The 13,745-nt window shown below is 41.3% G+C and overlaps 1 protein-coding gene across 3 annotated transcripts in view; it reads left to right on the top strand.

Moving 5' to 3' along the window:
* The window catches only part of AP2B1 (adaptor related protein complex 2 subunit beta 1), a 130,837-nt gene that overhangs the window by 23,396 nt on the left and 93,696 nt on the right, over positions 1-13,745 (top strand). For all 3 annotated transcript variants that reach the window (XM_027862486.1, XM_027862485.1, XM_027862487.1), the window contains exons 4-5: positions 1,272-1,407; positions 2,232-2,477. In XM_027862486.1, coding sequence (XP_027718287.1) covers positions 1,272-1,407; positions 2,232-2,477 — 382 coding nt within the window. The remainder of the gene's footprint in view (positions 1-1,271; positions 1,408-2,231; positions 2,478-13,745) is intronic.

A 13,745-nucleotide genomic window follows, 5' to 3' on the forward strand; every position in this document is an offset into this window, starting at 1 on the left:
TGCAAAGGAGAAAATCTTTTACCTTTTCAACTCAAACTCAGCTTCTACTAAAGGACATTTTTCCTGTAGTGATTTTTAAAAAAAAAATTAATTTTTTTTCAAGTAACAAGCCATTTTAAAATTAATCCCCCCCATTAAGCAAATTGAAAACAAAAGACAAAACCAAACCCTGGTGATGTTGCTCCAGAGTCCAGTAGAACAGTTCCCACATTAGCCATGATCAGACAATTCCTTTTCCCCCGTCTTTTCTCCTGTTTCTGGCTCACAGCTTTTTTGGTTCCCTTTGGTGCCTCTTGGTTAACCTTTGTGCACCCTGACAAGTTGACCTGCACACAGCATTGAATTTTCACAAATGATCAGTATTTGGATGATAGCTTGAGATTGGCAACTTGCAGATTGTCAGATGCCTCAGAGTTCCTGATATTGGATGTCAGTGTCTAGAATTTTTCCACAGGCATTTCAGTACAAGATTTTAAACAGTTCTATAGTCTTTAGGTTGATTTGATCCTGCTAAAATCTTGATTTTGTAAATAGACCAGCTGATTTCAGATTTTCTGTCTATCAACTGCCCTCCTGACAGATGCTAGAAAGTTGTTTTTACAGGATGATGATGGTAGACTTTATCACTGTCAGAGACTTTTCATTGACCTCCAGTTTGTGCATGAAACTTGTGCTGGGCCCTACAGAGAACAAGTTAGGGAGATGTAATCCTTGCTGTCTGGGAGCTTATGATGTAGTAACACGTGGCTCATATTTTATTAATTGAGAATATATATTATTCTTTAAAAATAGGCCCAATAAGTTAATGTTAATACCTGGCCACAATCTTAGGCTTCAGTCTTCAATTATCTGTGATTTTGTGGATGTGTGTATGCCTTTCACAAATGCAGATTGCAGAGCCTCTTTAATGTTGTAGATTGGTCTTTGAGAATTGCTGTAACTGAAAAATTAATCACTTTGTGTTTCGAGGATGGTTTTAGGATAACTGTACAAGTCAGTTTGCTATGAGATCCAAACTGATGATCTTTACAGTTAGATTTGGACTTGCCAGACCTGTGCTAGAGGGAATCCAGAGTCATGTTCACGCAGTGACAAAAGTTGCAGTGGGAGATTATTGGCAGTTAACATCTGTAACTTACCACAAAAGTCTTCCCTGGGTTGCATAGCGTATGTGATTTCAAGATACATTGAACAGGTATAGATGTTGGCATCTCTCATATAACCTCTTTCTCACTCCTTTTTCCCTCTTCTTTCCCTATCCCTGCCCCCAGCTCTCTCTTTCCAGATGTGGTGAATTGTATGCAGACGGATAACCTGGAGCTGAAGAAGCTTGTCTATCTGTATCTGATGAACTACGCCAAGAGCCAGCCAGATATGGCCATCATGGCTGTCAACAGCTTTGTGAAGGTAGCTTTCCTAGCAGTCTCCTTGCCACGTGTCTTCTGGTTTGGTCGGTGTCTGTACTGAGGACACGTAAGTGCTCTGTGTTCTGAAGGATTATACAAAACTCAAAACCTCACAGAGTAGTACCAGCAATGACTGGGAGGATGGCTTAGACATTGTTTAGAAGCCCTTCAATTTCAGGGGACCTCAAGCCACAGGCCTGCCTCCTGCCAGGTGAGTCCAGTAGATTCTCCTCTTGCCAGGTGAAAAGGAGCATGTCAGCTGAGTCATTGCATCATACTTGGCTGCTGAACTGTCAGTGTGACTTCTCCCTCTTAGTGCCAGAGAACTAATGAATAAGGCAGATGCATTACCTTACATTTTAGAAAAGCAGGTAACCCGATTCCCCATGAAGGAATTGATGTAATTCTGCAGACCTTCTGAAAGGCGAAAATCAGGATGCAGAATTTCTTCTGCCTTTCTTTTAACTTGCTTTTGCATGTGCCTGTACATGTGGAAGCAGTAGGTGTTAGGTGGACAGACTAGTAGTATATAAAGAAGCTTCTCTTGGTAGTGGAGAGAGAAGAGTATTTCTAAGTCATTGTTACTGCCACATTGGTAACATATGATTAACAAAAGAACCAGCTCCTAAGCAATTAAATAGGCAGTGAGAACCTACTGTGTGCAGTAGTGGAGGCGGGGTTTGGATTCTAACTTTGAGCATGCTCTTCAGGGGAGCTGCCATTGGGGGCCTCTGACCTAGGGAGACTGGTTTTCTTGTGTGGCTTGTGGAAGCCATCCTCATTACATGATGGTCATAATATGTACGCTTACACTTTTTCTCGTAGGATTGTGAAGACCCTAACCCATTAATCCGTGCCCTGGCAGTCAGGACTATGGGATGTATTCGGGTAGACAAGATCACGGAGTATCTGTGTGAGCCACTTCGGAAGTGTCTGAAAGATGAAGATCCTTACGTCCGAAAGACCGCAGCAGTCTGTGTGGCCAAGCTGCATGACATCAACGCCCAGATGGTAGAGGATCAAGGCTTCTTGGATTCTCTCCGGGATCTCATTGCAGACTCTAATCCCATGGTAATATGCCCCTGCTGTTCTAGAGGGTACATTATTGAAAATAGGTTTCCTTTCAAGATTCATTGTATTCAGTTGGCCCTAAGTGAAATCAGCTCTCTTGTCTTTAGAGTATTATACAAGACCTAATTTTGAAACATATGATCTCTGAATACTTGGATTACTGCTGAGAGGTGGGAGTGGAATTCATCCCTGCTGACAAATAAGACTTACAGCAAATAGGCTTGGGATGGGCCTTTGTTTCTGTCCCCTTCCTCTGTATTTGCTTAGAAGGAAGGTGAAAATTTTCATAATTCTCTTCAACATATTGTACCCTTAACCATTTGTGAAATGGTCTTTCAAAAATTACCCAAGTAAATAACACTAATAAGGGTTTAGCTGATGGAGATAATTGGATCAGAGCAATCCTTATTTTCTAATTATTTCCTTAGATTTGTCCAGGGGCCCTCTGGGGCCTGCTTCCTTTTAGTTGCTGATGTTAAGATTAAGAGGTGTTTAGCAGTCGGATTATATGAGCTCCTGAGATATTTTACTTATGTCTTGGGGTTTTTTATTTCTGGTGCTGTGACTCTAATCCCCTCCACATTTGCCTGTATTAGGAAGAGGGAAAAAAATCCCAAGGGATCCACCTTGACTATTCCAGTAACTGTGAAGGTCATTTTGATTGGGTGATTTGAATGGAAAGAACATGGCTGCTTTCTTTGGCTAAGGCTTTTGATGAATTCTTAACCTTGCAACTTAGGATAAATGACAATAACATTTAAAGGTTAACCTTTCGCAGTTTCTGTGTGTTGAATTTTTCAAAAGCAGTTTCTGATTTGAATTGTGTGAATGATACGATGAACTCCCTACTCTTTCTTCCAAGTGCTCTGAAATCCATTGCACTCCTGCAAAATGACTGTCAGGGAAAGGCACTCCCTGGGCAATTTGACCTGAACTGGATACCATCTGTTTTAATTCTCAATAAATGATTTAAGCATCTGATTTTAGGTTTCACGCTTAGTTCATATAATTCTCAGGTTGTCTAGGCTATGATAAGCTGTTAGATTTTAAGTTTTAAGATTAGAGCACAGAGCACTTTAAATTCTTCTTCATTGATTTCTACTTCCTCAACTGATTTTTAACAGATTATTGTGTTATGACATAGCATTAACACTTTCACTTTAACAGTTTTTTTTTCCCCCGGGCATATGGAATGTAGGTGCGGTTTTAATTGTGATGTTAAAATTTCATTCTGTAATGAAGTTTAGGCAGCATAGTCTGTAGTAGAGACCTTTGAGATGGGACTGAGTTCCATTTCTGGGACTGTTACTGGTTTCCTGTGTGACTATGGGCAGATTTGTTTACCAAAGTCTAGCCATCTTTTGAAATGCAGGGGATAATTCTCTGTCTCCCTCAGGGTATTTTCTTTTTCTTTTTTTAATTTTTAACATTAATTTAAGAAAAATTTTGAGTTCCATATTCTCTCCCTCTCTCCTGTTATACACCTTGAGAAGGCAAGTAACATGATATCAGTTATACATGTGAGGTCATGCTAAATGTGTGTATATATATATAGATATATCTATATATCTATATATATATATAGATATATATATATTTTAGGCGATTGGGGTTAAGGGCCTTGCCTAGGGTCACACAGCTAGTAAGTGTCAAGTGTTTGGTCTGAGGCTGGATTTGAACTCAGGTCCTCCTGACTTCAGCGCTGGTGCTCTATCCACTGCGCCACCAAGCTGCCCCTAAATATATTTCCATATTAGCTGTGTTGCCCATAAAAGGCAAACAACATAAAGAAAGTGAAAAAAGTCTGCTTCAATCTGCACTCAGTTCATCAGATCTCTCCAGAGGTGGATAGCATTTTTTCATCGTGTGTTTTTTGGAATTGTCTTCAATCATTGTATTGATCAGAATAGCTAAGTCTTTAACTCAGGATATTTACAATGAAAAAATTGAGACCAATTGGTGCATCCTCCCTCTTCTCGCCCTCAGCAGCATTCCCCACTCTCTTTCTTCACATCAGTCCCTGAAGAAATGCACCATTGATCACATCCCCTCCTTTCCTTCTTCTGTAGCATATTGTCCCCACCATCCTTCTCCTTCCATCTTCAATTTCCCCAACAACTGTTTTTTTCCTACTTTCCAAGCCTCTCTCATTCTTAAAAAAACCCACACTTGATTTTACCACCTCACCTACCTGTTGTCCTGTAGCTTGTCCTGTATCTCTGCTTCACCTTCTCAGTTAAACTATGTGAAAAGCTATCTATATTCAGTGCCTCCACTTATCCTCTCACTCTCTTCTAACCTTTTTGCAGCCTGGCTCCCAATCTCATCCTTAGTCTGAAACTGCTACTTCTAAAGTTACCAGTGATTTCTTGCTTTACAAATCTTTTCTCAGACCTATGATCCTACTTTATTTTAGACTGATATTTTTCCTTTAAATTTTGTCAATTTCCAAGTAAAGGATAAAGTTAGAAAGTTAGGTTCTTGAAATGTGCTGTAATGTGACAGTGATAGAAAGTCAAATTTAATTTACCTAGAGAAGCTAAGATCTGTCATTGTGAATTTTTTTAAAAGAACTGATGACAGATAAATTTTTTAGCTCTTCTTTTTTTTTGATTTTTAAAAAAATTGTATTTATTTTTAGTTTTCAACCTTCACTTCCGTAAGCTTTTGAGTCTTAAATTTTCTCCCCCTTCCCATCTCCCTCACCAAGATGGCATGCAATCTGATATAGGCTATACATATACATTCCTGTTAAACATATTTTCACATTACTTCTGTTGTAAAGGAGAATTAGAGCCAATAAGAGGAACCACAAGAAAGAAGAAACAAAACAAGACAGAAGAAAAAAAAAGAGCAAATAATATGCTTTGATCTGCATTCAAACTACATAGTTCTTTCTCTGGATGTGGATATTTTCCATTATGACACTTTTGGAGATGTGTTAGATCCTTGCATTGCTGAGAAGAGCTAAGTCTGTCAAAGTTAGTCATTGCACAGTGTGGCTGTTACTGTGTACAGCATCCTCCTGGTTCTGCTCACTTCACTCAGCATCAGTCCATACAAGTCTTTCCAAGTTTTTCTGAAGTCTGCTTGCTCATCATTTCTTATAGCACAGTAATATTCCATTACATTCATATACCACAACTTGTTCAACATTCTCCAATTGATGGGCATCCCCTCAATTTCTAATTCTTTGCCACCATATAGAGTTGCTATTAAATATTTTTGTACATGTGGGTCCTTTTCCCATTTTTATGATCTCTTTGGGATACGGTCCTAGAAGTGCTATTGCTGGGTCACAGGGTATGCACATTTTTGTAGGCCTTTGGGCATAGTTCCAAATTGCTTGCCAAAATGGTTGGATCAATTCACAACTCCACCAACAATGTATTAATATTCCAATTTTCCCACATCTTGGCTCCAGCATTTATCATTTTCCTATTTTTGGTGACAGATCAATTTAATCAACTATAACCAATATATCTCCATGATGTAAAACCTTCCAAAGTTTGCTCGGATCTCTGTTCCCATTGGATACAGATCACTATCTGTCCATCTCTTCCCAATATGTGCTGCTGTAGTCTGTGTCCTTCCATAATTTGCTACAAGTGAGGGTTGATATCCGTATAGGTTGGTATCCTGTACCCTGAAGATGCTAGAGGAACACTCAGAGAGTCCACTTGCTAGCCCTCACCCTTAACATGTGACCAGCCCATTTTCTCCACTACATTTCCCCTAGAGACATATTTTACTACTATTTTTTGACATTCCCTTTTGGTTAAATGTTTTAGCTTAATCTTTCCTTCATGCACCTCTCTATTGTCCTCTATGTGAAATTCATTTTCGTTCTCGGGAGATTATTGTATCTCCTTTCTCAGAGCCATAAAACAGAACCAGTAGAAGACTAATATAAAACAGATGGGCCTTTGTTTCCAGGAGAAACCTGACATCTTTAGAGGAGCTTTGCAATTTGCTTCATACAGTCGGGCCCACGTTTCTCCTCTTGCTTAGCTCTGGACCCAGTTTCTGGTTTGTTTGTATTGTCCGTCCCAGATATGCATACTAATGGACCAGTTCTGTATAGGTTAGCCATCTAGCAGCATATGTTATGATCTGGGCAATAGACATTCTTCGTCTGTTTGGCCTTTCCCATATGGAAGGTCAGGCTCTTGATTGGTTACCGATTTCTTTCAGGAGGGTTTAATCTTCCAGGGCTTGATTGACCCAGAACAATGTTTGCAAACAAGAGCATGTGGAGGACTTTGCTATTCACGTGTTAAAGGGAATTCCTCTTCAGCTTGGATTTCCTCCATCACAATGGTGAACACCTTTGGCTAGCATGACGTATCCTGGCCTTATGCTTCACGTGATGTTTATAATCAGAGGGTCATTGAGTAAGGTTTGTTTTTTCTGTGACTATATCTTTCAAGGAATCTTTAATGATTTTGATAATTGGATAGGAGATCCTTAAAAGAAAACCGTTAAGTTAACATTTTGTTCTACCAAATCAAATGCCTTTTCATAATCAACAAACAGTAAACACAATGGGATCTTGTATACTTTACATCTTGTGGTCATTCATGAGAGGATAAGGGGTGGAGTCTTTTGTAGAACATCACTTGCAAAGCCTGAATATTCCCAACTCATACTCTCATTATGGATGTCGCACATTCATGTGTGGTTGTTGAGTTGTTTTTTTTTTTTTTTTTTTTTCAGTTGTGTCCAGTTCTTTGTGACCCGATTTGGGGTTTTCTTGGAGAAGATACTGGAGTGGTTTGCCATTTCGTTCTCCAGCTCATTTTATAGATGAGGAACTGAGGCAAACAGGGTTAAGGAACTTGCCCAGGGTTACACAGCTAGTATCTGAGGCCAGATTTGAATTCACAAAGAGGAGTCTTACTAACTCCAAGCCCAGCATTCTATCCACTGTGCCTCCTGGCTGCCCATGTGTGGATGAGTGTCTTAAAGATTTTGGACAGGTAGGAAGCATATATCAGTAAGGTACAAGATGTCTTTCCACATCTTTAATATCTTCACACACACACACACACACACACACACACACACGCACACGCTCTTTCTCTCTCTCTCTCTCTCTCTCTCTCTCTCTCTCCAACCTAGCCGCTTTTCCTGGTTTTGTTCCCGTTAGTCCTATTTTGCTACTATCACATCATGGACTGTGATAGTACAGTACAAGTGTGCTGATCCTCCTGTCCTCCATGAAAATAATTTGTTTAAAAGGCTTTGCAGGTTTTTTTCTTTTCTTCTTTTTGTTGTCTTCCTTCTATTTTTAGCCCTTAAATGTGCTTGGGTGATTGCTTAGTTATATCTCTTGGCAGATTTTCTCTAAGCTGTTTTATTTTCCACTACTTTTTTCCTGTTTATGAGGCAGTATTGATCATAATCATCCCTCATTCTTCTTAGGACTTTACAAATGGGTTTGTGTTTTAAGCCAGTGTTGCCTTTGGCCACTAACTCTTTCCACTTGGCAGTCGAAAGAAGTGTTTTTTACCTAAGGGGCTTTTAGGCATTTTTCATCTCCTTGTTAATGATACCTGATTTACAGTGATTACATTTTTATATAATATTATTGTAATTGTGTCATCGTCATTTTTTCTGTTCATTGCCTGCTCTTAGTACTCACCTGTTTAAACAAGATAACTTATCGAGAGCTGGATTAGACCTCAGAGATCATCTCGTTCAACCCTTTCATTGCATAGTTGAAGAAACTTAGACTTGGGGATATTGTGACTTCCCAGAGTGGTTTGAGATTGAGTGATTTGAACTGTATGCTATATATTTTCTCATTATTTTACCATTCTTTTATCTTCTTGCTAATTCTTATCTTTGCTCTGACAAATTGATGATTGGAATATACATGGATAATAGATTCAGAGATGCCTCCTACATCTATTTGTCAAAGTAAAATAAATTTCTTTTTTTTTTTTAAATGGTATTTGGTTCTCTCCATGTCTAACATCTTTTGGTTCTTTTTTTTAAGGAGTTCATGATTTAAAGACATGAAGCTTCTAGGTATATGGCTTTGGCCTCGAATTCCTTTTTCCTGATCCATGCTTTCTGGTACATATTTTTTTAACCTTCCTCTTGCCTAATCTCATCTTTGCGTTGAAGTCATTGGGTTCTCTATTTTAGCTTGATGCTGATTTTAATTTAGAGGACCTTAATGAGTTCTTAATAGATCCTCTGTCTCTTCATTTTCAACAAAAGATTTTGGTATATAAGCAGGAATTATCGCTGTGGTGGTCATTTTGCTATTGCATATGCTATGGTGTGTAATGTTTCATATTCACATGTTGTTCCAAATTGTAGATATCACAAAATTATATTTCATGTGATATAGAATCAGTTTACTGCACAAAATTCTCTGGCCTATTTACCATGCCTACTCTTCATTATCTTGTTATTTAGATAGTTTTTATTTTTTACATAAATATGAACTTAATTCATCATTAGATACAAACATTCCATTATCCAGTGGACAAAAATAGAGTCTTCTCTATTCGGGGCTTCATTTTCCTGGGTGTCTTTGGGGAGACTTTGGGGATGCCTTCCAGGCTCCTTATTGTCTTTGGAGAGCCTTACCCTGAAATATGATGCCTTTCAGGCTGCTTTTCTTTTCTTTTTTTTTTTTAAATTACCTGTTTCCTTGGAGCAGACAGGTCTACCCATTTTAGAACAATTTTCAGTCCTTCTGCTACCTTCCAGACACTTTATTCTGTTCAATGGAGCTGCCACCTCATCCGCAAGGACAAAAGTGTTTACTTGCCTTTGAAATGCACGAACCAACTTTTATTTGTGTGGAATTTTTCACATGTTTGTTCCTTGTCACATTATTGCTTGACAAATGTGAAAAGCCTCAAAGCTTTGCCTTGGATTGGTGGCCAGACTCAGGCATTATGCTGAAAAAGAGCCGTAATTCTAGGTCTTTCTGTATCCATAATTCTAGGTCTTTCTGTATCAAGTCTAGGGACCATGTTACGCTTTTGTAATGACAGATAATAACCATTGTTAGGGCACCATTATCCCTTTTATAAACTTTTTGAAAGTATCTGTCAAGATTTAATAAGATCCTATAAAGTGATTGATCTTTTCTTTTTATCAAAAGTGCTGTAATATTTGGATCCAAATGAATGTTGTCCTTCAAAGTGGTCACCCTGGGAATCGAGACGCTTTTTCAGAGAGTGTTGCTGTTTTTCAAACCACATCTGGAACTCTTAGAATGACCTCAGACAGTCCACCAACCACATAGTCAGTTGGTCTTTCTAGTTGTGGATGTTCTTCCGTGGTCTTTTAGAGCCTTTCTCTTCCTCTCTTCTCCTCCTGCCTTGGTAAGATTAGCGCCAGCCTTTCCCTCTCAGTGAATGAGAAGTGAATGTGTTTCCACTTGAGCCTCAGCTCCCCAGGGAATCTACCTCCTTCTCTCAGCTGGCCCTGAGCATGTTTGCACCCAGTCCGGTGCTTTTTTTTTATTATACTATATATAGAAAAAGTTACTTTTGGCTTCATACACGGAACCAACTGAATCTTAGTATTCTACCCCCCTGGGATCGTGGTCCTGGGCCCCCCAGAGTTGCCTGCTGCCACCATATTGGGGTACTTTGGGCCCCCCCCCCCATGCCCCTTGCTTCTATTCTTGGAGGTGAGAGCCCTGAGTAGCGAGGATACAGATGGTCACCAGCCTTCAGGCACAATTGTCCTTAGTCCCTGACAGGAGGTAGAAGGGGCCTTCAGTTCAGGTCCTATGGGGAAGCTGAACCTTGGGGAAGGTAGGAGACCGTTATGGTCTCATCTCTTTCAGAGCAGTGTACGGACTGGGGCCAAGAGCCCGTATGTTCAAAGCGAGAGCAGCACGGATGGCCCCTGACACATTTTCAGAACTGGGGCAGCAGTCAGCACTGTACTCCCTCACATACCATGAAAGGCCATATATCAGGTCAGCAATGGAACTGACGAAGTCCAGTTTTATAGGGCGTGGGGGCAGAGTCTGATTTGAGCATGTCTGATTGATTTTCTGTTCCTCGTATCAGGCAGGGAACTGCCAGGGATCTAGAGTGAGGACTGGATCAGGACACAATTGACTTCAGATTGGTACCAGCATGGAAGTTTTCAGCAATAGATGATTCTGGAAAGGGGCTAAAGTGGGGCTACCAGGCCGGAAGGAAACCAGCATTTATTAAGCACCTGCCATGTCCTGCTAGGGGGAGGGGGAGGGTCCCTAGACTTGATACAGAAAGACCTAGAATTATGGATACAGAAAGACCTAGAATTACGGCTCTTTTTCAGCATAATGCCTGAGTCTGGCCACCAATCCAAGGCAAAGCTTTGAGGCTTTTCACATTTGTCAAGCAATAATGTGACAAGGAACAAACATGTGAAAAGGAGGAAATAAGTGTTTGGGCATGTGGCCCTCTAGGTTCTCGAATGTGACCCTTTGACCAAATCCAAACTATATAGAACAAATCCCCTTAATAAAAGGATTTGTTCTGTAAAGCTTGGACTCGGTCAAAAGGCTGAACCCAAGGTCCTAGAAGGCCACATGTGGCCTCGAGGCTACAGGTTCTCTACCTCTGTACCTAGGCACTGAGTTCAGTGCTTTACAAACATCTCATTTGAGCCTCAAAACAACCCTGGGAGGTAGATGCTGTTATCCCCGGTTGAAGATACTGAGACAGACAAAGATTCAGTGACTTGCCCAGGATGACACAGCTAGTAAGTATCTGAGGCTGGATTTAAACTGGGGTCTTCCTGACTGCAGGCCCAGCACTTTATCACTGGGCCACTGAGCTGTTTGCATGTAGCTGCTGCCTGTCTAGAGCAGGGCAGCCCACTGAATAGGAGGCTTAGGTGTCTCAGACCTAAAAGGCCAGAGATTTTTTTTTTTGAATACTACTGTGTATTCCGAACAACGTTTGGTTTTATTAGGGCATTTTATTTCCTGTGGAAAAGAGTATTCAGAGAACTGATCAGAATGTGGTTCCAGTCATGGAAAAGGCCTCTCACAGTTGTAGCTAGCACAGATTGGACTGGATGGCTTGGAAGTTCCCTAAGCTGTCCTGCCATGATCCTTGCTCCAGCCTCAATGTAGCCTCCTCCGCTGGAGCCTCAGACAACGACCTCTTTTCCTCCCTGTCCGTCAGCTGGCCATTGCAGAGTCTTCAGTTTAGAGGTTTTGGATGAAGATCATAACCCCAGGCTTCTTTGTAGCCAGTCCAGAGATTTCTTTATTGATAGCAGATTTTTGGAATCCCTGACAGAATGTTATGTCCTGTCTCTGGATGGTCTTTATTGTATAGAGAACAGTCTTTGATTCATTCCCTCACCTACATCTTGAGTCAGACAGATGTTTTGATGCTGACCTGCTTGAACCCCTTGGATGAAAAAGTGGATAATGGAGGTCATTCAGGGGCTAGGAAGTACCATGGGGCCAAATGAAGTCTGGGAATCAGAGATAGCTTTATCTGGAGTAGTCTATTCAGAACCAGACTGTCTGACCCAGGGTCAATTATGTGTTGCATGTAGTCTACTGATAACATTGGCATCATTGGCTGTGTGCCATAAGCTAATCACTGGAAGCTGAGCACTGTCTGCAGCTGGTGTGTTTCCCTTATGTATCTTACAGCACTCTGAAAGTTATATCTGAGCACAGGGATCCTTTTTTTCCAGTTTAAGTCAGGGAAACTGAAGCAGATTTGGAAAGTGATTCTTGTGAGAATTCTAATGGAGAGGAAATAGGTAAGGCCATGAGAGAGCCTATCTCATGGACTTACCTGTTTTCCTCTCCATTAGAATTCTCACGTGCTGTCGGCTGTCTGGTCACACTCTTACTTACCTAGTGAGCTTCTCTGTCAAAGATATAACCCAACAGGACGCTGTGAACATTCATTTTTAACAGCGTCTTACACATAGTAGTCATTGTATAGATGTTTGTGGATTTTTTTTTCTTAACTAATCAAAGCTGTAGCAGCCGTGATGGAAATATTTTTACGTGGTTCACTGAAGGATTGAGAACTGTGTCTGTTGTACCATTTGGCACCCAGGGCCATCTGCAGTCCATGTGGCCTTCTAAGTCCTTGGGTTCAGCCTTTTGACTGAGTCCAAAAAATGGCCACTGGACCCAGATGGCTCAGGGGGAGAGAGTGAGGCTGCTGACTTTGCACAGCCCTCCCTCACTTGAATCCAATTCACTTGTAAGTTATGGCATCGCCTCCCTCACGTCATGGTCCTCTTCCAGAACGAAGTACGGACAACAGCAACAACTCAAGTCCATAGGATGATAGAATTGTGGTATTGGAAGGGACCTCAGTGACTGTTGAGTTCAACCCAGACCTGAAACAGAATCCACGTTCCGTGTATTCACTCCCCTGGTTCTCAGGCATCATCCTCTTGTGCTTTTGGAGAGTTCTTATTTTTAGGAAGGTCTTCTGACCTCGAGCCTCAATGGGCTTTTTAAAAATTCTATCCATCGCTCCTGATTCCTCCCCTGGGACCAAGTAGAGCAAGTCTAACCTGTCCCCAACTACATGAATCTTCCCATACTGGAAGACGGAGATCACATCTCCATCACTTCCCCTCCCCCTGACCAGTCTTGTTTCCAGGCCAAGCATTTTCTTTTCCTCTCCTCACGTGACCTAGACATGAGGCATTTCTCCCCCCTCGTACCTGCTTCTGGATGTTCTCCAGCTTACCCCAGTGATTCCTTAACTGTGGGGCCAGAATTGAGCCCCGTCCTCCACGTTCAGCCCAACTGAGGGTCAAACCTCCTCCCTTCACACCAGCAGTGCTGCTGAAGTTTGAGGGAACTTTTTGGGCTACAATTTAGCCCTGCTGAGCTTGTGTTCCCCCTAAACCTCTGCATTGTCTTCAGACAAGCTACTGCCCAGCCACCCCTGCCCCACCAGGTCCTAAGGGAAGATGAGTTAGTGAACTGAAGTGTAAGTAAGACTACGATTATCTCTAATTTCCTATCATTAGATTCATCCCATTGCTCAGCCTGCCAAGATTTTTGGATTTGTCTCTTTCATACACTGTTAGCTGTCCCACCCAGGTTCCAGTATTCCGTTTTGGGCCTTTATTCAAGTCATGATAAAAATGTTAACTAGCCCTGGGCCAAGCACACATCCTGGGGCCTGACGCCACTGGAGCCCTCTTGGCAAGATGACGTTGAACCATTATTGCCTATTTTGATGCCTTTGCATTGGCTCTGTTCCGTGCTTTGATTCCCTGTCCCCCGTCCCTCCACCCCCAATC

This window comes from Vombatus ursinus, unplaced genomic scaffold (assembly GCF_900497805.2).
Source record: "Vombatus ursinus unplaced genomic scaffold, bare-nosed wombat genome assembly UNPS02014768.1, whole genome shotgun sequence".
Lineage (NCBI taxonomy): Eukaryota > Metazoa > Chordata > Mammalia > Diprotodontia > Vombatidae > Vombatus > Vombatus ursinus.